Source organism: Urocampus carinirostris, chromosome 13, assembly GCF_059441175.1.
Source record: "Urocampus carinirostris isolate Australia breed hairy pipefish chromosome 13, RoL_Ucar_1.0, whole genome shotgun sequence".
In the NCBI taxonomy this organism is placed as follows: domain Eukaryota; kingdom Metazoa; phylum Chordata; class Actinopteri; order Syngnathiformes; family Syngnathidae; genus Urocampus; species Urocampus carinirostris.
This window is the reverse complement of record NC_142361.1, coordinates 36,598,039-36,622,616: the sequence shown is the minus strand read 5'-3', so window position 1 is coordinate 36,622,616 and position 24,578 is coordinate 36,598,039. Positions and strand designations below refer to the sequence as shown.

Sequence of the window (24,578 nt, the reverse complement as noted above, 5' to 3'; positions counted from 1 at the left end):
TTACTTATTTATGCATTCTTTCTTCTTTTTCTTTCAGTGTTTGTTTGTTTTTCTTTTTTATCTTTTAAATTTTCCTTAATTATGTTTTTGTATTTATTGTTTTCTTGTATTTATCCTTCTGTCTTCTCTTTTTTAATTTTTATTTACTTATGTATGCATTATGTCTTCTTTTTCTTTCAATGTTTGTTTATTTTTCTTTTTTTATCTTTCATATTTCCCTTAATTATGTTTTTGATTTTTTTCTTGTATTTATTGTTTTTTGTATTGATCCTTTTCCTTTTTAAAAGTGTGTACTAACTTATTTATGCATTCTTTCTTCTTTTTCTTTCAACGTTTGTTTATTTTCTTTATTTTATCTTTTTTTCTTAATTTCTATTTTTTACTTTTTTCTTGTAACTTTTCTTTCTTTGTTTTCATTTTTAACTTTCTTAAAAAAAATCTATCATTTATCTTTTTTTTTGTATTTTTATTTAATTGGATCTTTTTTTTCATGTTATTCTTAAAATTTTTAGTATTTCGTCTTTCTAAATAAGTTTTTTAGGGTTTTAGGTCTTTGTTTTCATTATTTTTTTTATTTGTATTTTCTTCTTGTTTTTTTTAATTCTTTTTTTTTATTTTTCTTTAAATTTTAATCAATTTAAATGTTTCCTCTAATTATTTCTTTTTCTGTATTTTTTCTTTAATTTCTAATGTGTTCAATTTTGTTTAAAAATATATTTTCCTTCATTCTTTTTTTTTCAATTTTTTTAAATAATATTTCTCTTAATATTTTTTTTTCTTTTCTGTTATATTTAATTCAATTAAAGTATTTTTTCTTGTTTTTTTATAATTAAAATGTACTTTTTCTTTGACGTTTTCTCAGTTTTTTGTCACTCGTTCTCACCTTTTAGCCGTTGGAGAAATATTAGTCCAGGTTTTGCTTTAGTCGGGAAAAAAAGCAGAGAGAAAATTCAAGAATGAAGCAGAAAGTGTGATTTTTCAGATCATGAAATCATCGAGTGCAAAATGGAGGTTAGAATAGAAAGCAGGGCAGTCCGAACCTAGAATGAGGAATTGGGACGTGACTTGTACCCTCATTTTGAATTCAGTTCACTACACATCCCCAATAGCTCACTAGGGTTAAAGGGAAGGGTTAAGAGTTAGCCAGTTAGGGTAGAAAGCACGGTAATGAAACCCTAAAAACCCTAATTCTAGTTTTGACTGTATTCTTAACCTGAAATTCATTTGATCCACTATCCCCTGTAGCTTACTAAGATTAGGCACCGAGTGAGGGTTAGGGGTAGGGTTACAAGGTTAGGGTGGAAAACGCTAGAATCATACCCTAAAGCACAGGTGTCAAACAGGCGGCCCGCGAGCCAGATCAGGCCCGGTAAGGGATTGAATCCGGCCCGTGAGACAACACTCAGAGAAGCGCAAGAGAAAAACAAGCTGCAGGTTGAAATATGTCAACTTGATGTTGCCAAAGCCAGGTGCCTCGAACAAAGACACTGTACTTGTATTTCTCTCTCTCTCTCTCTCTCTCTCTCTCTCTCTCTCTCTCTCTCTCTCTCTCTCTCTCTCTCTCTCTCTCTCTCTCTCTCTCTCTCTCTCTCTCTCTCTCTCTCTCTCTCTCTCTCTCTCTCTCTCTCTCTCTCTCTCTCTCTCTCTCTCTCTCTCTCTCTCTCTCTCTCTCTCTCTCTCTCTCTCCTTCACTCTCTGGGTCTCTCTTTTTCTCTTCCTTTGTTGCTCTTTGTCTCTTTCTCTCTCTCTGTCTTTTAAACCTCTTTTGCTCTAACTTCCTTTTTTCCTTTTCTCTCTTTTCTCTTTCTCTCTTCCTACCCTTTGCACTTTCTTTTCTCTTTTCTCTCCTTCTGTCTTTCTATTTCTCTTTGGATTTCTTTATTTCTCTCCCTTTCTTTTCCCCCTCTCTCACGACTTTTTATCTTTTGTTTCTCACGCTCTCTCCCTCTCTCTCTTTTTCTTTCTTTCTTCTACAGTAGCTCAGCTTTTAAGGCACTTGCCTTCCATACGTACGGTTATCGGTTCGTTCCTTATTGGAGCTAATGGCAAGAAAATCTAGGACTCTTTTCTTGTCTTCTTATATTGTCCTTACTGTGAACTCTGAAACCCGAAGACAAATTTTGAAACCCTAAAACCCACATTTGATTGAGACTGTAATCCTGGACTCAATGAATTCCATATCACCTGGTAAGCCTTTTATCAAGAGTCGTGGATTCAATCCCAAGTGGAGCTAACCGCACCAGATTAGGGTTGCCTTGCTAGTACTATTCCGGGAACCATACTCTGAAACTCTCAAACCCTGAACCTGTCCCTCCCGAGACACATGGGTAGCTCACCTGGTAAGGTGTATGAACTCCATTTCTATAAAAAGTCCAGATCTATATTGTGACGCCATATTGAAATTTAGAGTTATTGGGTTTCGATAGGATTTGACTGGGTTCTGAAACAAATGCTCTATGTTTCATAGACAATTCCTTGACTCACTTAGCTAATGATAACTACTAACATAAGATGTGCGGCACAGTTCATGTCTTGGGAACCTCCTGCGTGGGTTCAAATCAGCTACAGACTTCTGTGCGGAGTTTGTATGTTCTCCCCGTGCTTGCGTGGGTTTCCTCCGGGCACTCCGGTTTCCTCCCACATTGCAAAAAACATGCATTTCAGGTGAATTGGCCGGTCCAAATTGTCCCCTAGGTGAGAATGAGCGAGTGAGTTGTCTGTCCCCCGTGTGCCCTGCGATTGGCTGGCAACCAGTTCAGGGTGTCCCCTGCCCGATGATTGCTGGGATGGGCTCCAGCACCCCCGCGACCCTACTGAGGATAAGCGGCTAATGAGATGAGATGAGATGAGACAAGGAACAAGAGAAAATATTTCAAAGTAATCATCTCAAACCAACCCCATTTTCTGCCAATGGGGTGAGAATTGCTTTTTCACCGCTACTGCAGAAAAAAACTCAAACGTTACATATCCGGGAGGCAAACACACAAAAAACATGTCTGGCCAGTTTTTTCTTTCTTTTCGGGCCGCCAGCTATGTTGACTTTGTTCTTATCCGAGACGAGACTGTCAGACTTTGGTGGGCGGAGGCCGGCCAATCATTCACTTTTTTGCCCCGAAGTCAAAAAAAAAAAAAAAAGACCCCTGCACTATGGAAGCTCAAGAGTGCTAGAATGCAATCAATATTTGAAAAAAGGAGCCGTGGAAACCTGAGACTCCTGAAATGCAGTCATTCCCAAAATAAAAAAGTGGGAAAAAAGAAGCCTAAAAGTCCCAAAATGAAATATTCCGCAAAAGAAAAGGAAAAAGGGACTGTGGAGGTCCAAGAATGCCAAAATACAGTTAATCAAAAAAAAGAGGAAAAAAAGAATTACAGAAGTCCAAAAGAGCCAAAATGCAACATAGTACATAATAAAGAACTATGGAAGCCTAAGAATGCATTCAATTCAACCATCAAAAAATAAAGACTATGGAAGCCCAAGAGAGCAAAAAATGCAATACACGAAAAATAAATAAATAAATAAATAAATAAATAAAGTGGACCCAAATGCAATAAGATGTATCGACGTTTCGTTCTGTATAAACGTGTACAAGAATGACAATACAGTATATCTAAATCTGAATCTGAATCTGAATAAATCAAAAAAAGGGGCCAAGGAAGCCCAATTTTGCCAAAATACGATTCATCAAAAGAAGAAAAAAAAAGGGCTAAGGACAGCTCCAGAATGATGGATTGAGGTTGTGCAAGATCCTTAAGATTGATTAGTCATGTCTGTCCTTTAGTCCCGCCTCCTGTCGTTAAATGACAGTAGGAGGTTTAAAAAAAAAAGGAATAATATAACATTTAAATATTGATATATGGAGTATCAGCTGAGGTCCGGGTCACCCCTGAAGAGCAGGATGGGGGCTATACACTTTAAAACAACGGCTACCAGATGATGAAGGTGCTGCATTTGAGTCAGAACAGGAGTCTTCCCCTGTCACTGGTTGCTCTTTGTCTCTTTCTCTCTCTGTGTCTTTTTAACTTCTTTTGCTCTAACTTCATTTTTTCCTTTTCTCTTTTCTCTTTCTCTCTTCCTACCCTTCGCGCTTTCTTTTCTCTTTTCTCTCCTTCTGTCTTTCTATTTCTCTTTGGATTTCTTTCTTCCTCTCCCTTTCTTTTCCCCCTCTCTCACGACTTTATCTTTTGTTTCTCACGCTCTCTCCCTCTCTCTCTTTCTTTGTCCCGCCCTCTCTCCTTTTCCCTCCCTCGTTCTCTTATTTCTTTCTCTTTTTCTTTCTCTTTAATCTACTCGTTCGGCCCCCGACAGAATGTTTGTTCTATCGTGTGGGCCCAGAGTTAAAATGAGTTCGACACCCCTGGCTTAGGTAGTTCCCTCGATCATAAAAATCGATTGGTTTAGTCTGTGCTGTAGCCGATATAAAACAAGGATCTGGAAAACGTGGTGTACCTTTGTGAATTGTGAGTTGCGCAAGTCGGCCTCGGGACACCAGCGCCCCCCTAAGGCCGTCAACATGGCGCTGTCGTCCTCTCGGTCGTGCGCGAGATGCCGGTCCGGGTAGGCGGTGCCGCAGGCGTGGGGGCCCCGCGACAACAACTGGCACGCCTCCAAGTCGGCTTCCCAAATCGGCTCCAGGCCCGAACAGCTGTAGCTGAATCCACGACAGAATATGACGTATATGCAGGGTTGGGTAGGGTTACTTTTAACTGGATTACTTTCAATTACTTTTGGATGACTCCAATACCAAATATGCTAATAAAAGACAAAAGAAACTAAATATGAATAAAATGACGACATTTTGTGCAGGCTTGGGGAGTAACGGAATACACGGAACGGCAAAAAATGATGTTGGCAAGCTGTTTGGATTTACTTTCATTTTGTTTCTGTGGCATTTGATGTTCGTTTTGCCGGAGATCAAAGAGATCAAAGCCAGGAGAGAAAGCTTACCACGTGTTGTGAGTCATCATTTTATTTATATTGGGTTTCTTTTGTGTTTTATTAGCATATTTGGTATTGGAGAAATCCAAAGGTCATTGAAAGTAATCAAGTCAAAGTAACCCTACCCAACCCTGCGTATATGTATAAAAAAAATTGGAGATTATTGTTTTATGAGTTTAAATAATCTTCTTATAATATCATATCATATCATATATCACATAATATAATATCATATAATATATAATATCATATAATATCATATAATAATTATAATAAGTGACAGTAAGGTCACTTATTAATATCACGGTTGCCATGGCATATCTAGCTAACTGCTTCATGCTAACAAATTATGCCAATGGCTACATGCTAACGACTTCATGTTTACAAATTATGCTAACGGGTACATGCTAATGAGTTATGCTAAAGGCTACATGCTAAAAAGTGATGCTAACAGAACCAAATCAAAAATTACAGGTACATCCCAATGAGTTCAAATCGTTATGCAATCATTTAAATGCAAACAACTCAATACTAACGGTTTTCAACCATCATCTTCCATCACAACTCTCACAATTGCCTCGGGAATTGTCTAGTTTTCCTTTTGATTTTCTCTTCATTTACTGAATATAAAATGAGAAGAACAGTACTTCGAACAAGCATCATATTAAAGATATTAAAGCGAGAATCGGATGAGAGAAAGGGCGAGAGAGGACAATGAGTCCTCGGGGGTCTTTTTTCAATTTTTTTCAATATTTGCGCTCACATGAAACAAAAACAAGTAAACATATGACTCACGCGTGCAACTTGTCTTCCAAAAGCTCCTTATATCTTTCCACATTGTCTTTCAGCTCAGTTTCTAGACAGAAGAGAAAAAAAGAAAACATTAAACACTATTACATGTAACAAATGTGGAATTACAGTGAAATGGTGAATTGCTATTGCAAAAACAAACATGCATGAATGTTGAAATTGTTTTTTTGCCGTATGCAATAAAAAAGTTAACAAAATCAGTGCAGAAGATGTATGTTTTATTTCCTTTTATGTTTCCTGTCGGGCAGCACGGCGGCGCAGTGGTTAGCGCATGTGCGGCACAGTTCATGTCTTGGGAACCTCCTGCGTGGGTTCAAATCCAGCTCCAGACTTCCTGTGCGGAGTTTGTATGTTCTCCCCGTGCTTGCGTGGGTTTCCTCCGGGCACTCCGGTTTCCTCCCACATTCCAAAAACATGCATGTCAGGTGAATTAGCCGGTCCAAATTGTCCCTAGGTGTGAATGAGCGAGTGAGTTGTCTGTCCCCGTGTGCCCTGCGATTGGCTGGCAACCAGTTCAGGGTGTCCCCTGCCCACTGCCCAATGATTGCTGGGATGGGCTCCAGCACCCCCGCGACCCTGCTGAGGATAAGCGGTGTAGCTGATGAGATGAGATGTTTCCTGTCCTCAGATAAAATGATAAATGAAAACGAATGTATTTAGAAGAATGATAGGACGTATTTTGTAAGGCTTGGGAATTTTTTAATAACGACCTAAACCAACTCAATCGTTGCCAAAGATGCATTTTTGTATTTTGGAGAAAGTGGCACTGCCTGTCATGACCAGAAGAGAGACAGGACCCATTCGTGTTTTCATTTGTATTCCTATTTTTTTTTTGGGAACATATATATATTTTTTTCTAGGCAATTATTTTATTTTAAATGTATTTATACGTATTTGACTATTGTTTTTTTATGAATTAAAGTTGTTTTTCATCTATTTCTATTATGATATTTTGGCTTTGTTTTCTTTTTTAGTTGCACAAAGTCAACTAAAACAAGTTTCTTATTTTAATATATATTTCATTCAATATTCTATTGATATTATTTCTCTTTGAATTCATTGTTATTCTACTTTTAACTCCAAAAATAACATTTAAATGAAAAATTTAAGATCATTCCGAATAGTCCCAGGAATGGAGATTAAAGTAAGAAATTTGGACTGAACATTACTAATTTTATTCAATGTGATTTATTTATTTTATTTTTCTTTAAATTGTTATCTTACCTTCTAATTTATAAAATACAAAAAACAAAAAAAGGAGATTACAGGTGCTCAATGCAAGCAAAAAACAAGGACTTACAAATGCTTTAAGTTGTAAATACGAATCCCAGAATCAACCTGAAGGTCAATTTCAAGGATGTTTCAATTTCCATCTTACAGCAAACGGAAACGAGGATCCTAATTGGTTTTCTGGATCGTGACATGCAATTTGTTTTATTGTCTAGACGCCAATTATAAGACAGTGTCAGGTCCCGCTATGAAAAAAAAATGGTCCACCCGTCTCCTCAAACAGGCCAGCTAATTGCCATGAAGGTTTGCCACCAAGGTCCCTCCAACCCCCCCAAGACCACCCCGTCAACTTTCATTCACGCAGTCTTCCTTTATTAAACACCGTCTGCCACTGAATTATACACGGGGGCCGTCTTCAATGGGGGGAGGCGTAAAAACCAGATGCAGATTCGCAAGAAATAAAGACAACCGATGGCACCGACTTCCTATTTTCTCGGATGCTGAGGAGAGCCGCCTCCTTGTCGCCATGACAACCACCGGCCTTTGTCGGTACGGACCGAAGAAAGCTAATATGTGACATCATCCTTTCCTGTGAATCGGCGGGAGGCGAATCAAATTCGGACTAAAAGGAGATGAAAAACGAGGCTCCAGCTCAGGACCCCGTTGTGAAAGTGATCTCAGCATGTGGTAAAAAAATAGTTTTGATCCCAAATTGGGCTATGGAAATCTCTCCAGGTTTCAATATTGACTGGTTTGACGCAAGCCGGGTTTAATTTCCTGCAATTCGAAATGAGTTAGGTCAAAAAAAAAAAAGAGGGTCAGAAACGAACCCCACATGGGCTTACAATAAACCCATGTAGGTCAAAAATAAACAAAAACGGCCAAAAGCAACCCAAAAATCAACTAAATAATGGGTAGAAAAGAACCCGAAATGTGTCCGAAAAAACAAGTACAGGTCAAAAATAAACCAAACTGTAAAAATTCAGCCTTAACCAATACAGGACAAATATACAAAAGAAGGTAAAAAATAAACCAATGTGTGTTTCAAAAACAACCCAAAGTGGGTATAAACTAACCAATAGCAGGTCAAAATAATAGTTTAAAGGTAACCCACGTGGGCCAGAAATAACCCTAAGCAGGTTTAAAAAAAAAAATCGAAGTGGGTCAAAAATCTTCAAAAGTGGGGGAAATATGGACCAAAGTGGAAAAAATATAACCCCAAAACAGTAAAAAAAGAAATCAATGTGGTAGAAAAATAACCAAATTTGCGTCAAAATGACCCAGAATGTGTTGAAAATAAACCAATGTCGATCAAAAAAAAGCCGGAGAGAAAATATAACAAAAGGTCTGTTAAAATTTATCTAAAACTCGTTATAAGTAACCCGATTTGGACCAAAAGTAACCTAAAGCGGGTATAAACTAACCCATAGCAGGTCAAAATAACCTAAAGCAGTTTAAAGGTAACCCACGTGGGCCAGAAATAACCCTAAGCAGGTTTAAAAAAAAATCGAAGTGGGTCAAAAATCTTCAAAAGTGGGGGAAATATGGACCAAAGTGGGAAAAATATAACCCAAAGACTGTAAAAAAAAAAAAAAAAGTGGTAAAAAAATAACCAAATCTGCCTCAAAATGACCCAGAATGTGTTGAAAATAAACCAATGTCGGTCAAAAAAAATCAAAAGCAGGAGAGAAAATATAACAAAAGGTCTGTGAAAATTAATCTAAAACTCGTTATAAGTAACCCGATTTGGACCAAAAGTAACCTAAAGCGGGTATAAACTAACCATAGTAGGTCAAAATAACCTAAAGCAGTTTAAAGGTAACCCACGTGGGCCAGAAATAACCCTAAGCAGGTTTAAAAAAAATCGAAGTGGGTCAAAAATCTTCAAAAGTGGGGGAAATATGGACCAAAGTGGGAAAAATATAACCCAAAAACAGTAAAAAAATAAATCAATGTGGTACAAAAATAACCAAATTTGCGTCAAAATGACCCAGAATGTGTTGAAAATAAATCAAAAAAAACAGGAGAAAAAAAATCAGGAGAGAAAATGTAACAAAAGGTCTCTTAAAATGTATCTAAAACTCGTTATAGGTAACCCGATTTGGACCAAAAGTAACCTAAAGCGGGTATAAACTAACCATAGTAGGTCAAAATAACCTAAAGCAGTTTAAAGGTAACCCACGTGGGCCAGAAATAACCCTAAGCAGGTTTAAAAAAAATCGAAGTGGGTCAAAAATCTTCAAAAGTGGGGGAAATATGGACCAAAGTGGGAAAAATATAACCCAAAAACAGTAAAAAAAAAAAGAAATCAATGTGGTACAAAATGACCCAAAATGTGTTGAAAACAACCCAAAAACAGGAAAGAAAAAACAAAAACAAAAGGTCTGTCAAAATTAAGCGAAAATTTGTTATAAGTAACCTGATTTGGACCAAAAATAACCCAAAGCGAGTCAAAAATATACCAAAACAGGTATTAAAAAAACAGCCGAAGATGGTATAAAAATAACACAGGGTGGGTCAACAATATACCAATGAGAGTCCAAAATTAACCAATTTAGGTTGAAAATAAACCAATTTCAAACAAAGCGACCAATATGGGTCAAAAATAACCTAAAGTCAGTCAAATTTAAGCAATGTGGGTAAGAAATAAAATAAAGTGAAAAGTAAACCAGTGGTATCAAAAACAACCCAAAATGGGCCAAAATAGGTGACATTATCCGGTGAGAGTGATCTCAGCGGGAGTTAAAAAAAAATTTAGATCTAAATTTGGGCCACAGAAATCTGTTCGGGTTTTAATATTGACCCATTAGATGCCAGCTCGGTTGAATTTCCTGCTCTTGAAAAATAGTTGGGTCAGAAAAGACCAAAGACGGTCCAAAAGAATACAAAGTAAGTGAGAAATAAACTAAAATTGGTCAAAAATAACCAAAAGTTTGTAAATATATTACAAAGTGTGTCAAAAATAAATTAATGTGGGTCAAAACACCCCAAAGTAAATAAAATAATAACCCAAAATTGGTCGAAAATAACTCAAAGTAGGTTAAAAATAAATCAAAGTGGGTCACAGATCAGATGAGATGGGTCAAAACTAAACAAATGTTGGTCAAAAATAACCCAAATGGGGGGAAATTAAACCTGGGTGGGTCCAAAATAATCCAAATTGGGTTAAAAAAAATCAAAAATGGGTTAAAACAAACCTAAACAGTGTGGATCGAATATATCCCCGAGCCTGTCAAAATATTTCAAATTGCATCATAAATAGACCAGTGTGGGTCAAAAATCAATCAAATTTGCTAAAAAATAAAGAAAGAAAGAACAGAACGTAAAAAACAAAACAAAACTGTAAGTGGGTAAAAAATAACATGCAGTTGAGGGTGTCCCCTGCCCACTGCTCAAAGACAAATGTCAATATAGATGTCTAGATAGGTAGATGTCTAGGTAGATGTCTAGATAGATAGATGGATGTCTAGATAGATACATAGATAGATACATAGATAGATGTCTAGATAGATACATAGATAGATACATAGATAGATACATAGATAGATGTATAGATAGATAGATGTATAGATAGATAGATGTATAGATAGATAGATAGATAGATAGATAGATAGATAGATAGATAGATAGATAGATAGATAGATAGATAGATAGATAGATAGATAGATAGATAGATAGATAGATAGATAGATAGATAGATAGATAGATAGATAGATAGATAGATAGATAGATAGATAGATAGATAGATAGATAGATAGATAGATAGATAGATAGATAGATGATGGATTGACAAATGGTTGCACAGATGGAGAAAGATGGATGGACGGACGGATAGACTGTAAATGGGTAAAAAATAACAAGCAGTTGAGGGTGTCCCCTGCCCACTGCCCAAAGACAACTGTCAATATAGATGTCTAGATAGGTAGATGTCTAGAGAGATAGATAGGTAGATGTCTAGATAGATAGGTAGATGTCTAGATAGATAGATAGATAGATGTCTAGATAGATAGATAGATAGATGTCCAGATAGATAGATAGATGTCCAGATAGATAGATAGATGTCCAGATAGATAGATAGATGTCCAGATAGATAGATAGATGTCCAGATAGATAGATGTCTAGATGTCTAGATGTCTAGATAGATAGATAGATAGATAGATAGATAGATAGATAGATAGATAGATAGATAGATAGATAGATAGATAGATAGATAGATAGATAGATAGATAGATAGATAGATAGATAGATAGATAGATAGATAGATAGATAGATGGATAGATGGATAGATGGATAGATGGATGGATGGATGGATGGATGGATGGATGGATGGACAGATGGATACACAGATAGATGGATGGATGGATGATGGATTGACAAATGGTTGCACAGATGGAGAAAGATGGGTGGACGGATGGATGGACGGACGTATAGACTGACTGACGGACTGAGATGGGCTCCAGCACCCCCGCGACCCTACTGAGGATAGTGGATGGATGGATGGGTCAAAAAGAAACCAAATGAAAGATAAAACATAAAGAAGGACTGGGGAAATCAAGAAGAGGAGGATAAGAAGGAGAAGGATGAGGAGAAGAAAAATGAAGGCAAGGGAAGAAAGATATCAACAAAATAGAAACGATTTCCCAGTTATTGAATGAACTGACTCTTTTTTAATGTCAATATTATTGTTTTTGTTTTTTTCATACATCAAATAAAGTAATTTATGTCACCGAACTAAACAGGCTCCATTATGTTTTTCATAAAAGAAGAACGTACCATGTCGCAGGTCTCGCAGTTCCATTTGTTCCCTGAGGTGGCGCCGTCGCTCCTTGAGGTCGTCTAATTGCCGTGAGCTCGCTGAGCTAATGTTGTGCAGACGCTTAGCTAGCGCCTCTAGTCGTTCTTGCTCCTGATTGGTCGCCTTCATCTCCACTTTCAACTCTTTGGCGCCACTGAAGTCGTTCGCTGATGGACACGAAAAAAATCACGCTTGCTGCGGTTGCAATCTACAGATGTCTGCCCTCTAGGGGTCAGTGGTGATATTACAATTCAAAAGTACACACTATACACCCTGATATGCATGTATTTCTCCATATATTTTATTATTTTCATTTTATTCTCATGCATCTTCTCTCCACACACAATTGATGTACCGTATTTTCCACACTATAAGGCGCACCTAAAAGTCTTAATTTTTTTCAAAAGCTGACCATGCGCCTTATAATACAGTGCGCCTTATATATGGATCAATGGTGTGTCGCAAAGTCTTGCAACTAATGCAACAGCTGCCGACTAGATTTTCCCCCGAACGTGAAGTAGTCCGCGGTGTATGATGATATTTATATACCGGCATTTTATTGGCTAACCAATGTGTCAATCATCATTTGAATCGGTCACTATTGGCTAAAGTTATTCGTAGGTAAAGGGGGCAGATCCTTTTTATCATTTACAGGCTCGGATAGGCTAAAGGGGCAAAACAAACCCTGCAATTGGCCGAAAAAGATGTGTCAATCATCAAATGAATCGATCACTATTGGCTAAAGTTATTCGGAGGTAAAGGGGGCGGTTCTTTTTTATCATTTAAGGGCTTGCATCGGCTAAAGGGACAAAACAAAGCCTGCATTTGGCCGAAAAAGATGAATGTGAATAGCAAGTTTGGTTGGTTGTCTACGGCTTAGAGAAAGCATGTTTTACTATTCTGTATTTGTAAATATTTTATTCTCCTGGATTTACTACACTCACGGATATAAGAGGACCATGGTTGCACATTATTATTGAACACAACGCCTTCGGTGAGCTACTCCGGCTATATATTTTCCCAGTATCTTGTTTCAGAGTGATATCGATGTTTCTGTGATAGGTCTTTTTTTAAATTAAATTCAATTCTAAGTGTTTATTGTCATATGCACAGTAAAGTTGCGAGTGAAAAAGAAAATAGAAACTTAGGAATGGTTGGCATTTCTTGAATCCCAAGACTTTAACCTTCTGAATGATATTTGGAACGATGCATTTGAGTGAAATCGTACGGACACCGCAACCGCACGTGTCTACGACACGTATCTGCTTCTTTGCAAGCTTTGGGAATGTTAAGGGGGTAATAAGTTGGACTGAACCATCTGACTGTTTTGTCCACGTTCCCATTGTAGCGCCTTATAATCCGGTGCGCCTTATCTATGGAAAATATAGGACCAAAAACTATTTTTTGGGGGTGCGCCCTATAACCCGGTGCGCCCTATAGTGCGGAAAATACGGTACTTATTTCGATTTTTGTACTTTTAAAAAACTTTTTTAACATGACTGCCAACCCTGTTTTTTCCCAAAGAATGTATTTATTCATTCATTTATTTATTTTATTTTCAGAGCTTTGAAAGTTTTTCATTACAAAACATTATTTTGTATTTTTTATTTTCCAAACGTTATTTAATTTTCTCAAGGTAGGGTATGTAAGTTCAAAATATTCAACTTGGACGCCATCTTCTGGCTGAAATCATGATTGCAGCTTCGGTCAAGCTGCTCCTGTTGCACGTGCATGTGAAGTTTTCTCTTACAAGCGCTCGAATGAACTCTTCTTTATTCATTTAAGCATTTTGACTCAATTTGAAACAGTCCTTTTCTTACTTTTACCATTTTCATCCTAGAATAAAAGAAAACAGCGAGCACACGTGTGAAATCACTCTCCTTATTCCTTCAAAACAAATGTTCTCCCCCCCTAAAATGATTTATTATCATATTTTTTTCTCCCCCGCCCCCCCAAAAAACTGTTAATTCATTTATTTATTTTCAAAACAGGTTTTATGTTGGATGTCTACATTCTAACGGTTTAACATTGGGGAGTTGAAGAGGAAGGCGGAGGTACCTGTGATGGCGGCCATTTTAGCTTCGTGCAAAGCCAAAATCTGAGTTTCCGTCTCATGGACTTTTCTCCTCAAGCTACTGCCGAGCTTCTGACTCATCACCACCTCCAAAAAAAAAAAAAAAAAAAAAAAAGAAGAAAACATTAAAAACAATTCTTAAATGAGCTGCATATAATTAAGATTATTTTTTTTCCTCATGGACGCCATCTCCTGGCTTAAGTCATCATTACAGCCTCTGTCAGCTCGTTTATGATGCGCGTGAAAGTGCGTGCATTTCTTGAATGCGCTCAGATAAACTCTACTTTTTTCATCTTTTTGTTATTTGCATTGGCTCTTTGTATGTCAAAAAGTCAATGTCTCACTTTCACCATTCACATACCACACTAACAAAAAACACGAGCATGAAATCACATACCACTTATTCCTTTTACCATTTTCAGGCTACACTAACAAAAAAAAAAACAGGGATTAGCATGAAAGCACACTAGCACCCCTACGCCCTTTTCTGCTTACTAATGTGTTGCACGTCCAGAAAAAGCTTTGTTAATAGTAAGATAAAAGGAATTAGGAGCTGTGGGGGGGGGGGGGGGGGGGAGATATAAAGGCTCTTTGAACTCAGTTGTGCATTAACCTTATAGAGAAAATATTTTACTTTCAACTTTTTAAGGAAACCTCAAACGACGCATCCAACCTTTCAGATTAGCAAGGTAAATATATATCTATCTATATCTATATAAATATTTTTTGTTTAATCTATTATTCATTTTATTTTTTTGTAAGTTTGTTTTTTAGCTCTTTACTTGTGCAGTCATACACAGTGCAAAAAAATCATAAACAAAATCTTACCCCACTGACAGGAAATTGATGTGTTTTTCTACTATTGGTGGGTAAAGTTGGGGGGTTGGTTGGTTGGATGGACAGATGGATACACAGATAGATAGATGTCTAGATGTATACACAGATAGATAGATGTCTAGAAGTATACACAGATAGATAGATAGATAGATAGATAGATAGATAGATAGATAGATAGATAGATAGATAGATAGATAGATAGATAGATAGATAGATAGATAGATAGATAGATAGATAGATAGATAGATAGATGTATACACAGATAGATGTCTAGATGTATACACAGATAGATAGATGTCTAGAAGTATACACAGATAGATAGATAGATAGATAGATAGATAGATAGATAGATGTATACACAGTTAGATCGATAGATAGATGTATACACAGATAGATACACAGATAGAGAGAGAGAGAGAGAGAGAGAGAGAGAGATGTATACACAGATAGATAGATAGATGTCTAGATGTATACACAGATAGATAGATGTCTAGAAGTATACACAGATAGATCGATAGATAGATAGATAGATACACAGATAGAGAGAGAGAGAGATAGATGTATACACAAATAGATACAGAGAGAGAGAGAGAGAGAGAGAGATAGATGTATACACAAATAGATACAGAGAGAGAGAGAGAGAGAGAGAGAGAGAGATAGATGTATACACAAATAGATACAGAGAGAGAGAGAGAGAGAGAGAGATGTATACATAGATAGATAGATAGATAGATAGATAGATGTCTAGATGTCTAGATAGATGTCTAGATGTCTAGATGTCTAGATGTCTAGATAGATGTCTAGATGTCTAGATAGATGTCTAGATGTCTAGATAGATAGATAGATGTCTAGATGTCTAGATAGATAGATAGATAGATGTCTAGATAGATAGATAGATGTCTAGATAGATAGATGTCTAGATAGATAGATAGATGTCTAGATGTCTAGATGTCTAGATAGATAGATAGATGTCTAGATAGATAGATGTCTAGATAGATAGATAGATGTCTAGATGTCTAGATAGATAGATAGATGTCTAGATGTCTAGATGTCTAGATAGATAGATAGATGTCTAGATGTCTAGATAGATAGATGTCTAGATGTCTAGATGTCTAGATGTCTAGATGTCTAGATGTCTAGATAGATAGATAGATAGATAGATAGATAGATAGATAGATAGATAGATAGATAGATAGATAGATAGATAGATAGATAGATAGATAGATAGATAGATAGATAGATAGATAGATAGATAGATAGATAGATAGATAGGGTAAGAATTTTGAATATAACTTGAGAAGAACTGGAAAGTGACTTTTCGTTCGTCTATGTATATTTCATATCCGTGAATCCCTTCCAAACATTTCATTTCTCTGCGCACTCCAAAGGAAATAAGCGCATGCATAAAAGAGGGGGGGGGGGGATATTATTTCCGATGCATTTCAACGCTCGTCAATTCCCTCATCTCTCCCGGCCCGCTTTGGCAAATAACCTCTTACTTTGGCGGTGACTTCCTTGATGGAGAGATTTAAAGTCTGCTCTTCTTCCCGAAGTCTGCAAGAGGAGAGCAAAATGTTAACCGTAGCCATCCACGATTTGCAGGCCTGTCTGATAAAAAGGGGATATTTGGTTAAAGTCCTTGATTTTCTATCATGCATTTAAGAAATCTACGGAAATAGGATCACTCATTATATTGTCTGCCTTTTTATTATATAATATAAATTATAAACCTTCCTTTTTTTATATATTACTACCCTGAATTGAATATGGTTTTTAATTTTGTTGTGCATTTGACTTAAATAAATTATATTCTATTTATTATGATAACCGATGTGAATCACCTGTGCTCGCTCCTTTGGCGCCAACTGCCTCGGACTCTGATTGGCTCCCTGTCCCTATTCATACCCTCTCCTATCTGTCCCCTTTGGTCAGTCCGTCTGCGAACCTCAGTGTTTACTAGGCAAGCCTTTTTCAACCCTAACTACCACCTGTCCCGTTTTTGCTCCCGTCTGTCTCCGGCTACCACCTGTTTTGATCCTGACCACGTCTGCTCTCCCGTCCCGACTTACGACCCGTTTTGGATCCGACCACGTCTGCTCTCCCGTCCGGGCTTACGACCTGTTTCTGACCCCGACCACGTTTTTTGCTCTCCTGTCCCAGCTATCGACCTGTTTTTCCGTCCTTGACATCGCCATCGCTCGCTACGGAAGATCCACTTCCGTGTTCGGATCATAATTCTTCCCAAATCCATTCAAAACGTGGACTGAGCAATTAGGGAAAAAAACCCTGGATCGTGTGAACAGTAAGATCAAACAACTAGTTGGATCCGCCCATCTCTGTCTGTCCCTCACCCCCTCATACACCCCCCCTCCGGAGGAAAACAAAGCCTATACAACAAGAACAGTACAAATATCTTCTTTGTTCCTTTATCTCTTTGTTTTCCTTATATCCTCACTGTAAAATGTGGACCTGGAGTGCCACGTCCAATTTCGTTGTCACAATATATCCCATGTTGTAACAATGACAATAAAGGTATATTCTATTCTATTCTATTCTATTCTATAATCCGAGTACGAGAGCGATTTGCGTCCCGCAAACGCCGGCTCGTGGGCGCAGCCATTCCTCTTTCCTTTAATACAACTTGAGAGAAACATCACGCAATTGGGTCCTGTTTCCGTTCTGGTCCTGACACTATTCTATTGATGGCAAAAAACTAAAATATTCCTTCTCAAAATATGACAATAACCAGCACATAATCACATAATCAGCCACATTAGAATAAAGAATAAAGGATCTTAATCTTCCATTCGATTTCTAGAGAATCCAGAGTAAACGAGAATTCTCTTTTTTCATTTCAATACAGAAAATATAGACATTTATCACAATATTCTCATTTTTTCAGACAGTCCTGTTCTTTTGTGTAGGTAAAAACATTTCAAAATAAATTGTACTTTTTCCATTCCAAGCTCATCTTAGAAAAAGCAGTTTAAGTGTATTAATAGGACCAAAAAAGAACAAATATGGTGATTTTAGGTGCATTTTAACAAACAATGACGTATTTTAAATGTCCAAATAACCCGAATAACTAAATATATTTAAAAAAATCAATCCAATTCGATTTAAGTGTAAAGGGGGAGTGCCAACAAAATTCCAGGACTTGCACAAATACATCTATAATAATATAAAACAGCATTTTCTTTTTATTATAACCTCCTTAAAAAAAGTACCGGTAATGCAAATGCAGTGTATTTTGGTCACTGCAATTGACGGTTCTTTAGCGCTCTCATGAGATAGCTGCCGGTAATGCAGGAACATATCCAAATGTGAGAATGGCTGAAAATCGCTAATATACTTTGCAGAAAAACAAATAAATAAATATAGGATTGTTAAAAAACTGATGAATTGTATCATACACAAAAAAAGAATTAATTTTCAATTTTATTTGTTCAATACAATATATGCAGACCATTTACCATTTATTTAACGCCCTCGTTAGGTAGCTGCCAGTACTGCAGGAATTGAGAGGATGTTAAAAAAAAACGCCCAAAAATATAATTTATAGATCTGAGAGTGACAAAAACGAACCTTGAAATAAATTAGAGTGTATTATTAAATTTACACCTACAAAAAAAAAAGTAAAAATATCCCTATGTCTGACACTGCAACTGACAGTTCTCTGTCGCCCTCGAGGGGAGGCTTTTAGTACTGCAGCAATTATCGCGAAATTTGAAAATGAGTTAGAAAACAATATAATAAATAAAATATAATAAATCCAGGACTTGTATCCCATAAAAATAGCGTATTTGTTATTTATTATTTGCTGTTTATTTTGTATCAATATTTTTCTTCAGGCTTTTGACCAGGGGCCATTTTAGGTTCAGAGCATCTGCCTGGTTAAAAAAATCGTTTTTCCAAATTTCATTTAAAGTGACACAACATGAAAAATCTAATTATTTTGCCAAAGGCTTTTTATTTGTGTTTATTCATTGAGTATTTCTTCTTTTAATTGAATAATGTCACTCTTGAGCTTCCATAATAACATACTCTTACTGTATTACACCGAAGCCTCCACAGACTCTGCCGCTATGCCGCAAGTGACACTAGCCGAGCAAAAGAGGAGCAGGGAGGGGGGATTGAGTGATGCTAGAATCAAATAAACTGAACCATTTCAATCCAGCTGAGCATTTCCGACCCTGCGTTGTTCACGTTTTAGGTTCGTTTGACGTTCTTTTCATATTTTAGTGTTTTTCATTATATTTAAGCCTATCCTGTCCCAGAAAAAACAGTTTTTAAAATGCTATAAGTTTTGGGGGTACTTGGCTTGATTTTGGGGGTGCTTGAGTAACCCTGGCCCTAAACCTATTTTGAAACCCTACATTCAGCCTGGAAACTTAACAGGCATCATTAGAGCCTGTAGCTGGTGCAAAATGCTGCAGCGAGGCTGTTTAACTAAGACAAGAAGGTTTAATCATATTAGCCTAATTTTAGCTAACCTGCATTGGCTCCCTGTTAGCTTAAGATGTGATTTTAAAGTTCTCTTGGTAGTATACAAAATCATGCATGGACTTGCTCCCTCATATCTTTCAGATTTAATTTCCCCCTATGTTCCGGTCCGGAGTCTTTGCTCTGAAAATGCTGGTCGACTAGTGATCGCAAGAGCCAAGAAGAAATCTGCAGGTTTGAGAGCGTTCTCCATTTAGCTTAAAACACACTTCTATTCTATAGCATATGAATAACCTATATTTCATGTTGACAATATCTGTGTATTATTAATTATTGCAACATCCATTGCAGGCTGGTCATCCTGCAGGGGGGGTGACCTCATGTGCAGTCCCCCCTCAAGGTTTCTTCATTTTCCTCAGGTTTTTGAGTTTTTCCTTGCCCTCCTATAGGTCTTAGATCAGGGGATGGTGTTATAATAGTCTGTAGTTTGCAATAATCTGTGTCTGTGCAGCCCTTTGAGACTCTTTGTGATTAAGGGCCTCACAAATAAACATGAATAGACTTGACTCAAATCCTGGTTCCTAGCCCTAACCCCTTTTCAAACCGTAACCGTAGCTTCAGTTAAAATGACCAATTCTGAGCTTAAAGCCTAGTTCCTAAACCTAAATTTAATTCTAGCTGTAAACCAGGGGTCAGCAACCTATGACACGCGTGCCAGCAGTGGCGAGGGGGTTAACCAAAAAATGACCGTGCTGTTTTGTGCATTATGCCTCTTGATCGTTGTACCTCCCACAGCAAGTGTTACACGTCATTACGAGACAAAACATAAATTCGAGGTGTAGACATTAAAACGCGCTGTGTCCAGGTACGGCAAACAAACACAGACCCTAAAAACCTTTGTCACGGCTAAAAACACCACCGCTGAAGCAAGTTATCACATTGCTCACTGCATACATAGCAAAGCACGGAAAACCATTTATATCTACGACCAAATCAGCAGTTATTTTTGTTGCACATATTTTCAAGTAGCCTTCTGCCTTGCTGCTGTTATTTCAAGTTTTGATATTTTCTTCAACAATATATCATTAATGAATGGTATGGTAGCTATCCATAACACTTGTATTTGATTGTAGTTAATTGTTAATGACAAAAAAGGCAAAAAAGGTTGAAGTCATGGATGGCTACAGGCCTTTCCATTTGTTGTTCACATTCGTTTTTTAGTTGATTGATGAACAAGAATAATGGAAGATAAATTGGTGAGTTATACGATTAAAATGTACATCCATGTAGTATATTTGGACTGGTGTAAAATAACAGCTCTGTTGGATATTAAAAAAATGTGCGAGTCATTAATCTTGGTGTGGCACACTGATTTACAAGGAAATTTGAGTGTGGCACTCTACACCGAAAAGGTTGCTGACCCCTGCCCTAGACTAATATTATTTCAGAACCCTAAATTAAATTTGATACCCAATAAGAGGCTTAAACCTAAGTTTCTAACCCTCGCTCCGATTCTATTTTGGAACCATAAAATGAGTTCAAAATCTGTATTTGAATCCTAAACCCTAGCTCCTAACTTGAAACCAATGCCTAACCAAAGGAACACTGCAAGAATTTCAGAAAATGCACAAGCACTTCACCCTAAATTCAAGCACCTGTCGAACCTTGAAAACGCAACATTAAAATGAAAGCTTTTTCAAGGATTTCAAGCAACGTACGAACCCTGCGATTGATCAATTGATTGATTGATCGATGGATCCTACCCAATGTTCCCTGTAATTTTCCTTACGGGCCTGAGCGTTCACACAAAGTCGGTGAGCAACGCTTGAAACAACAGTGAGCAACAGCAATCCCAAGTGTGGCAAGATAATTCATTATCGAACATATCCAAAACTTGACATCATTTTGCTGAGTTTCCGGCAATGCAAAATGATTTTTCTCTTTTGAATGAATTGACTCATGTACTATTGCAAAGGTTGTACGGCCTACAAACGTCTTTCGCAAGATATCCATTTCTTTTTATTTCCTGACATATTTTGTCGCATAATATTAAAATTTTGGGGGGCTTATTTAGTCGGTTGTAAGATACAGAACTGACTTGATCACATTTTTTTGTGGAAGTACAATGTTGGCAACAAGATTCACTTGATATCATTGGAAATTATTTGAATGCAACATAAACTTTTTATTCTTTTTTCAGTGTTTTTTTCTACTTTTTTTTTTAAATTCCTTCCAAAAAAATCTCAGTGTGTTTATTTTTTCCGAGCTGTTTTTTTTCTTTTTGTTCTCTATTTACTTTTTTCCTACATTTCTTTATTTTCTTTTTTTCTGGCTTTTTTCTAAATGTTTCCTTCTTTTTTTCTCTTCCTTCTGTTTCTTTTTTTCTCAGCTTTTCACTACTTTTTCATTTGGGTATTTTTTTCTTTTTTGTTCTATTCCCCCATTCCTTTAAGTCATTTTGTGCATAATTTTACATAATATTTGGTCATATAGGGATGAAAGAAGCAAAAACAACCTGAAGAGCCGTTTAGGACCCGAAAGAGACGGTTCCTTTTAGTGAGCCGAGCCGAAGAAACCGGTTCTCGACAAACTCTACTAACTTTACTCAACTTCGTTCTACTCTGACTCGACTTCAAAATACCGCATTTCGGACACAACGTCAGGGGAACTCGTGTATTTTGACCTTCATGCACTGTAACTTTGACTTAAATCGCTTCTTAATGAGTCATTTTGAGCCCTGATTTTTGTGCGCTGGCTAGATTTTCTTGTGCGCTGACAATGTGCGAGCAGTGCGCAGGGAACACTGATCATACCTGAGGATGGATGGCGGCGGCGAGACAGAGATGCGAACGCGATTCTCGGAGGTGACGAGATCCTCGAGCAAAGCGCTCGTCTCTCTTAGCCGGTCGACGGTGCAAGTCCGCAGAAGCGAAGTTTCCAGTTCTTCGGCCTCCATCCGTTGCTCCTCCTGCAGGATCTGCTGGTCCAGACGCCGACTGAGAACCTTCAGTTCTGAAAGTCGCCTCTGCAGACACTCCATCTCCTTCTGTGTTAGTGTAAAAATGTTTAAAGCGCCAGGATGTCATATTTGACCACTAGATGGCAGCAACGTAAGTAAGGATTCCACTATGTAAAATAAATTCTAAAATAAATTCTCCACTTATGAATGTTTATAAAAATTAACACTAGTATAATAGTTTTTGTATTTTGCCCATTATTCAAATCAATATTTGTTTTTGGTTTTGTTTTTTTACTGTATAAAAGTTTTTGTACCACTAGGAGGCCTTAAAAAATTCTCACTGTCCCTTTAAGCAAAAAGTTTAACACTTAAGGTGGGACGTGTCAGACAGGAATTTGCAAAATAGAAAACAATGCGGAAAATGATTTAAAAAATAAGTAATACATTAAACAAATGTCATAAGAAGCCGCTTTCAAAATAAAACTCTGAACAAATTGGCAGATATGTTTACCCATTTTACTATTTTACGAAAATAAATAACTGGGAAATGTTCCATGATTTAGTTTAGGAATATTTTCAATTAAAAATGTAAAAAAATAACTAAAATATGAATAGTTATAAATTAATTGTTCAGAGATAATTATTATTTTAGAAAAAAATAAAAAACAGTTCTTGAAAAAATTGATTAATAAGAAAAGTATCATTTTTGTTAATTGTAATATTAATTTATAAAAGACATGGCAGCTTGATTGTTTTTGTGCTTATTTAAAGTATTATAAAACAATAAAAATAAATCATTTAAAAACAATCTTTAAATTAATTAATAATAAAATATAAACCATAAAATAAAAACAAAGACTTTATTTAATTGTCATTTTTCAATCAATAAATTTAAAACTATACTTAAAATTGTGATTCTATTAAAAGTATTATGCTCATTCTACGTATACATAATAATTCATAAAAATAATTTTAAAAAAAGATGGATAGATTTACAGTTATTTTTTTCATATTTAATTAATAAGGCAAAAAGACACGATTTACAAATTATTATTTTAGAAATAACCTCTATTGTTCGTTTCTCTTGCAGGAGACGATCTCGACTTTGCGCCGATGCTGCCGAGTCTCTCGCTTCCGATTCTTCTTGAGGCCTGCAGGGGGGGAAAGAGAGCTTAGCATTAGCTGCTCAATTAGTTAGCATTTGCAGCTAGCGCCCGTGTCCGCATGTTTTCAATGTTTTATAAAGAAAGAGTCACTCGCAAATGAAACAGTTTGGATATTAACAGAGAGCTCAGCATTAGCTGTTGTATTTATTAGCATTAGCAGTTAGCAGCGACCTTTATAGTTAAATCTTCTTTGTTTTGATTTTTATGTTTCATGAACTAAGAGCAAATTTTAAACGGAACACAAAAAATAAAAATAAATAACAGCTTCTATATAAACAGAGAGATTGACATTAGTCACTAAATTATTTAGCATTATCAGCTAGCAGTCACATCCACAATTTCTTCTGTATTAATTAGCATGAGTAGCAGCTCCCGTGTTATTTTCGATTGTTCTCGATTGTTCTCAGCTCAGGGATGCTGCTGGAAATGTGAATTTCCCTTCGGGGATAAACAAAGTTTCTATCTATCTATCTATCTATCTAGTTAGCAACCACCTTCACAGTTAGATTTTGTTTGTTTTTATTTTTAGATTTGATCAACAAAGGGCAGATTTAAAATGGAACAAGTAAAAATAAAATAAATAACAGTTAGTATAGAAAAAGCGACATCAACATTAATCACAAAATTATTTAGCATTAGCAGCTAGCAACCACATCACCATTTCTTTGTTTTTATTTTTATTTTTATTGAGAAAGTGAAAGAGTATCAAATGAAACACAAAAAGAAATTGTCAGTTTAGAGGTTAATAGAAAAAAAAACTTGCAATAGCCGCTAATTCAATTAGCATTAGCAGCTAGCGGCTGCGTCCATAGTTAGATTTTTTTTGATGATTATGTTTTATAAAGAAAGAGCAAGTTTCAAACTGAATGCATAAGAAATGTAAATAAATAACAGCTTCTATACAAACAGAGAGATCGGCATTAGTCACTAAATTATTTAGCATTAGCAGCTAGCAACCACATCCAACATATCTTTGTTTTAATTTTGTGTTTTATTGAGGAAGAGTATTTCGCAAATGAAACAAGAAAAGAAATTGACAGTTTAGAGATTAAAAGAAAAAAACTTAGCAATAGCCGCTAATTTAATTAGCATTAGCAGCTAGCTAATGCAATTTATTATTATGTTTTATTAAGAAAAAGCCTAATTCAAACAGAATAGATGAAAAATTTAAATAAATAACAGCTTTTATACAAACAGAGAGATCGACATTCGTCACCAAATTATTTAGCATTAGCACCTAGCGTCTGTGTCCAGAATTTTCGTTGGGATTTTTATGTTTTGCAATTTTAAATGGATAGATTTCTTATCATTAGAAGTCAACTGAGAAT

At 36.4% G+C, this 24,578-nt stretch overlaps 1 protein-coding gene across 4 annotated transcripts in view; it reads right to left on the bottom strand.

Moving 5' to 3' along the window:
• disc1 (DISC1 scaffold protein) overlaps nt 1-24,578 on the bottom strand; it is a 55,786-nt gene that overhangs the window by 12,689 nt on the left and 18,519 nt on the right. For 3 of the 4 annotated variants that reach the window (XM_088351766.1, XM_088351763.1, XM_088351764.1), the window contains exons 5-11: nt 23,151-23,235; nt 21,939-22,171; nt 16,182-16,236; nt 13,830-13,932; nt 11,750-11,938; nt 5,732-5,792; nt 4,448-4,649 (exon numbers count right to left, since the gene is read on the bottom strand). In XM_088351766.1, the coding sequence (XP_088207892.1) occupies nt 4,448-4,649; nt 5,732-5,792; nt 11,750-11,938; nt 13,830-13,932; nt 16,182-16,236; nt 21,939-22,171; nt 23,151-23,235 (928 nt within the window). Of the gene's footprint in view, nt 1-883; nt 920-4,447; nt 4,650-5,731; nt 5,793-11,749; nt 11,939-13,829; nt 13,933-16,181; nt 16,237-21,938; nt 22,172-23,150; nt 23,236-24,578 lie in introns of all 4 variants that reach the window. The other variant, XR_015852539.1, reaches the window with a different exon arrangement.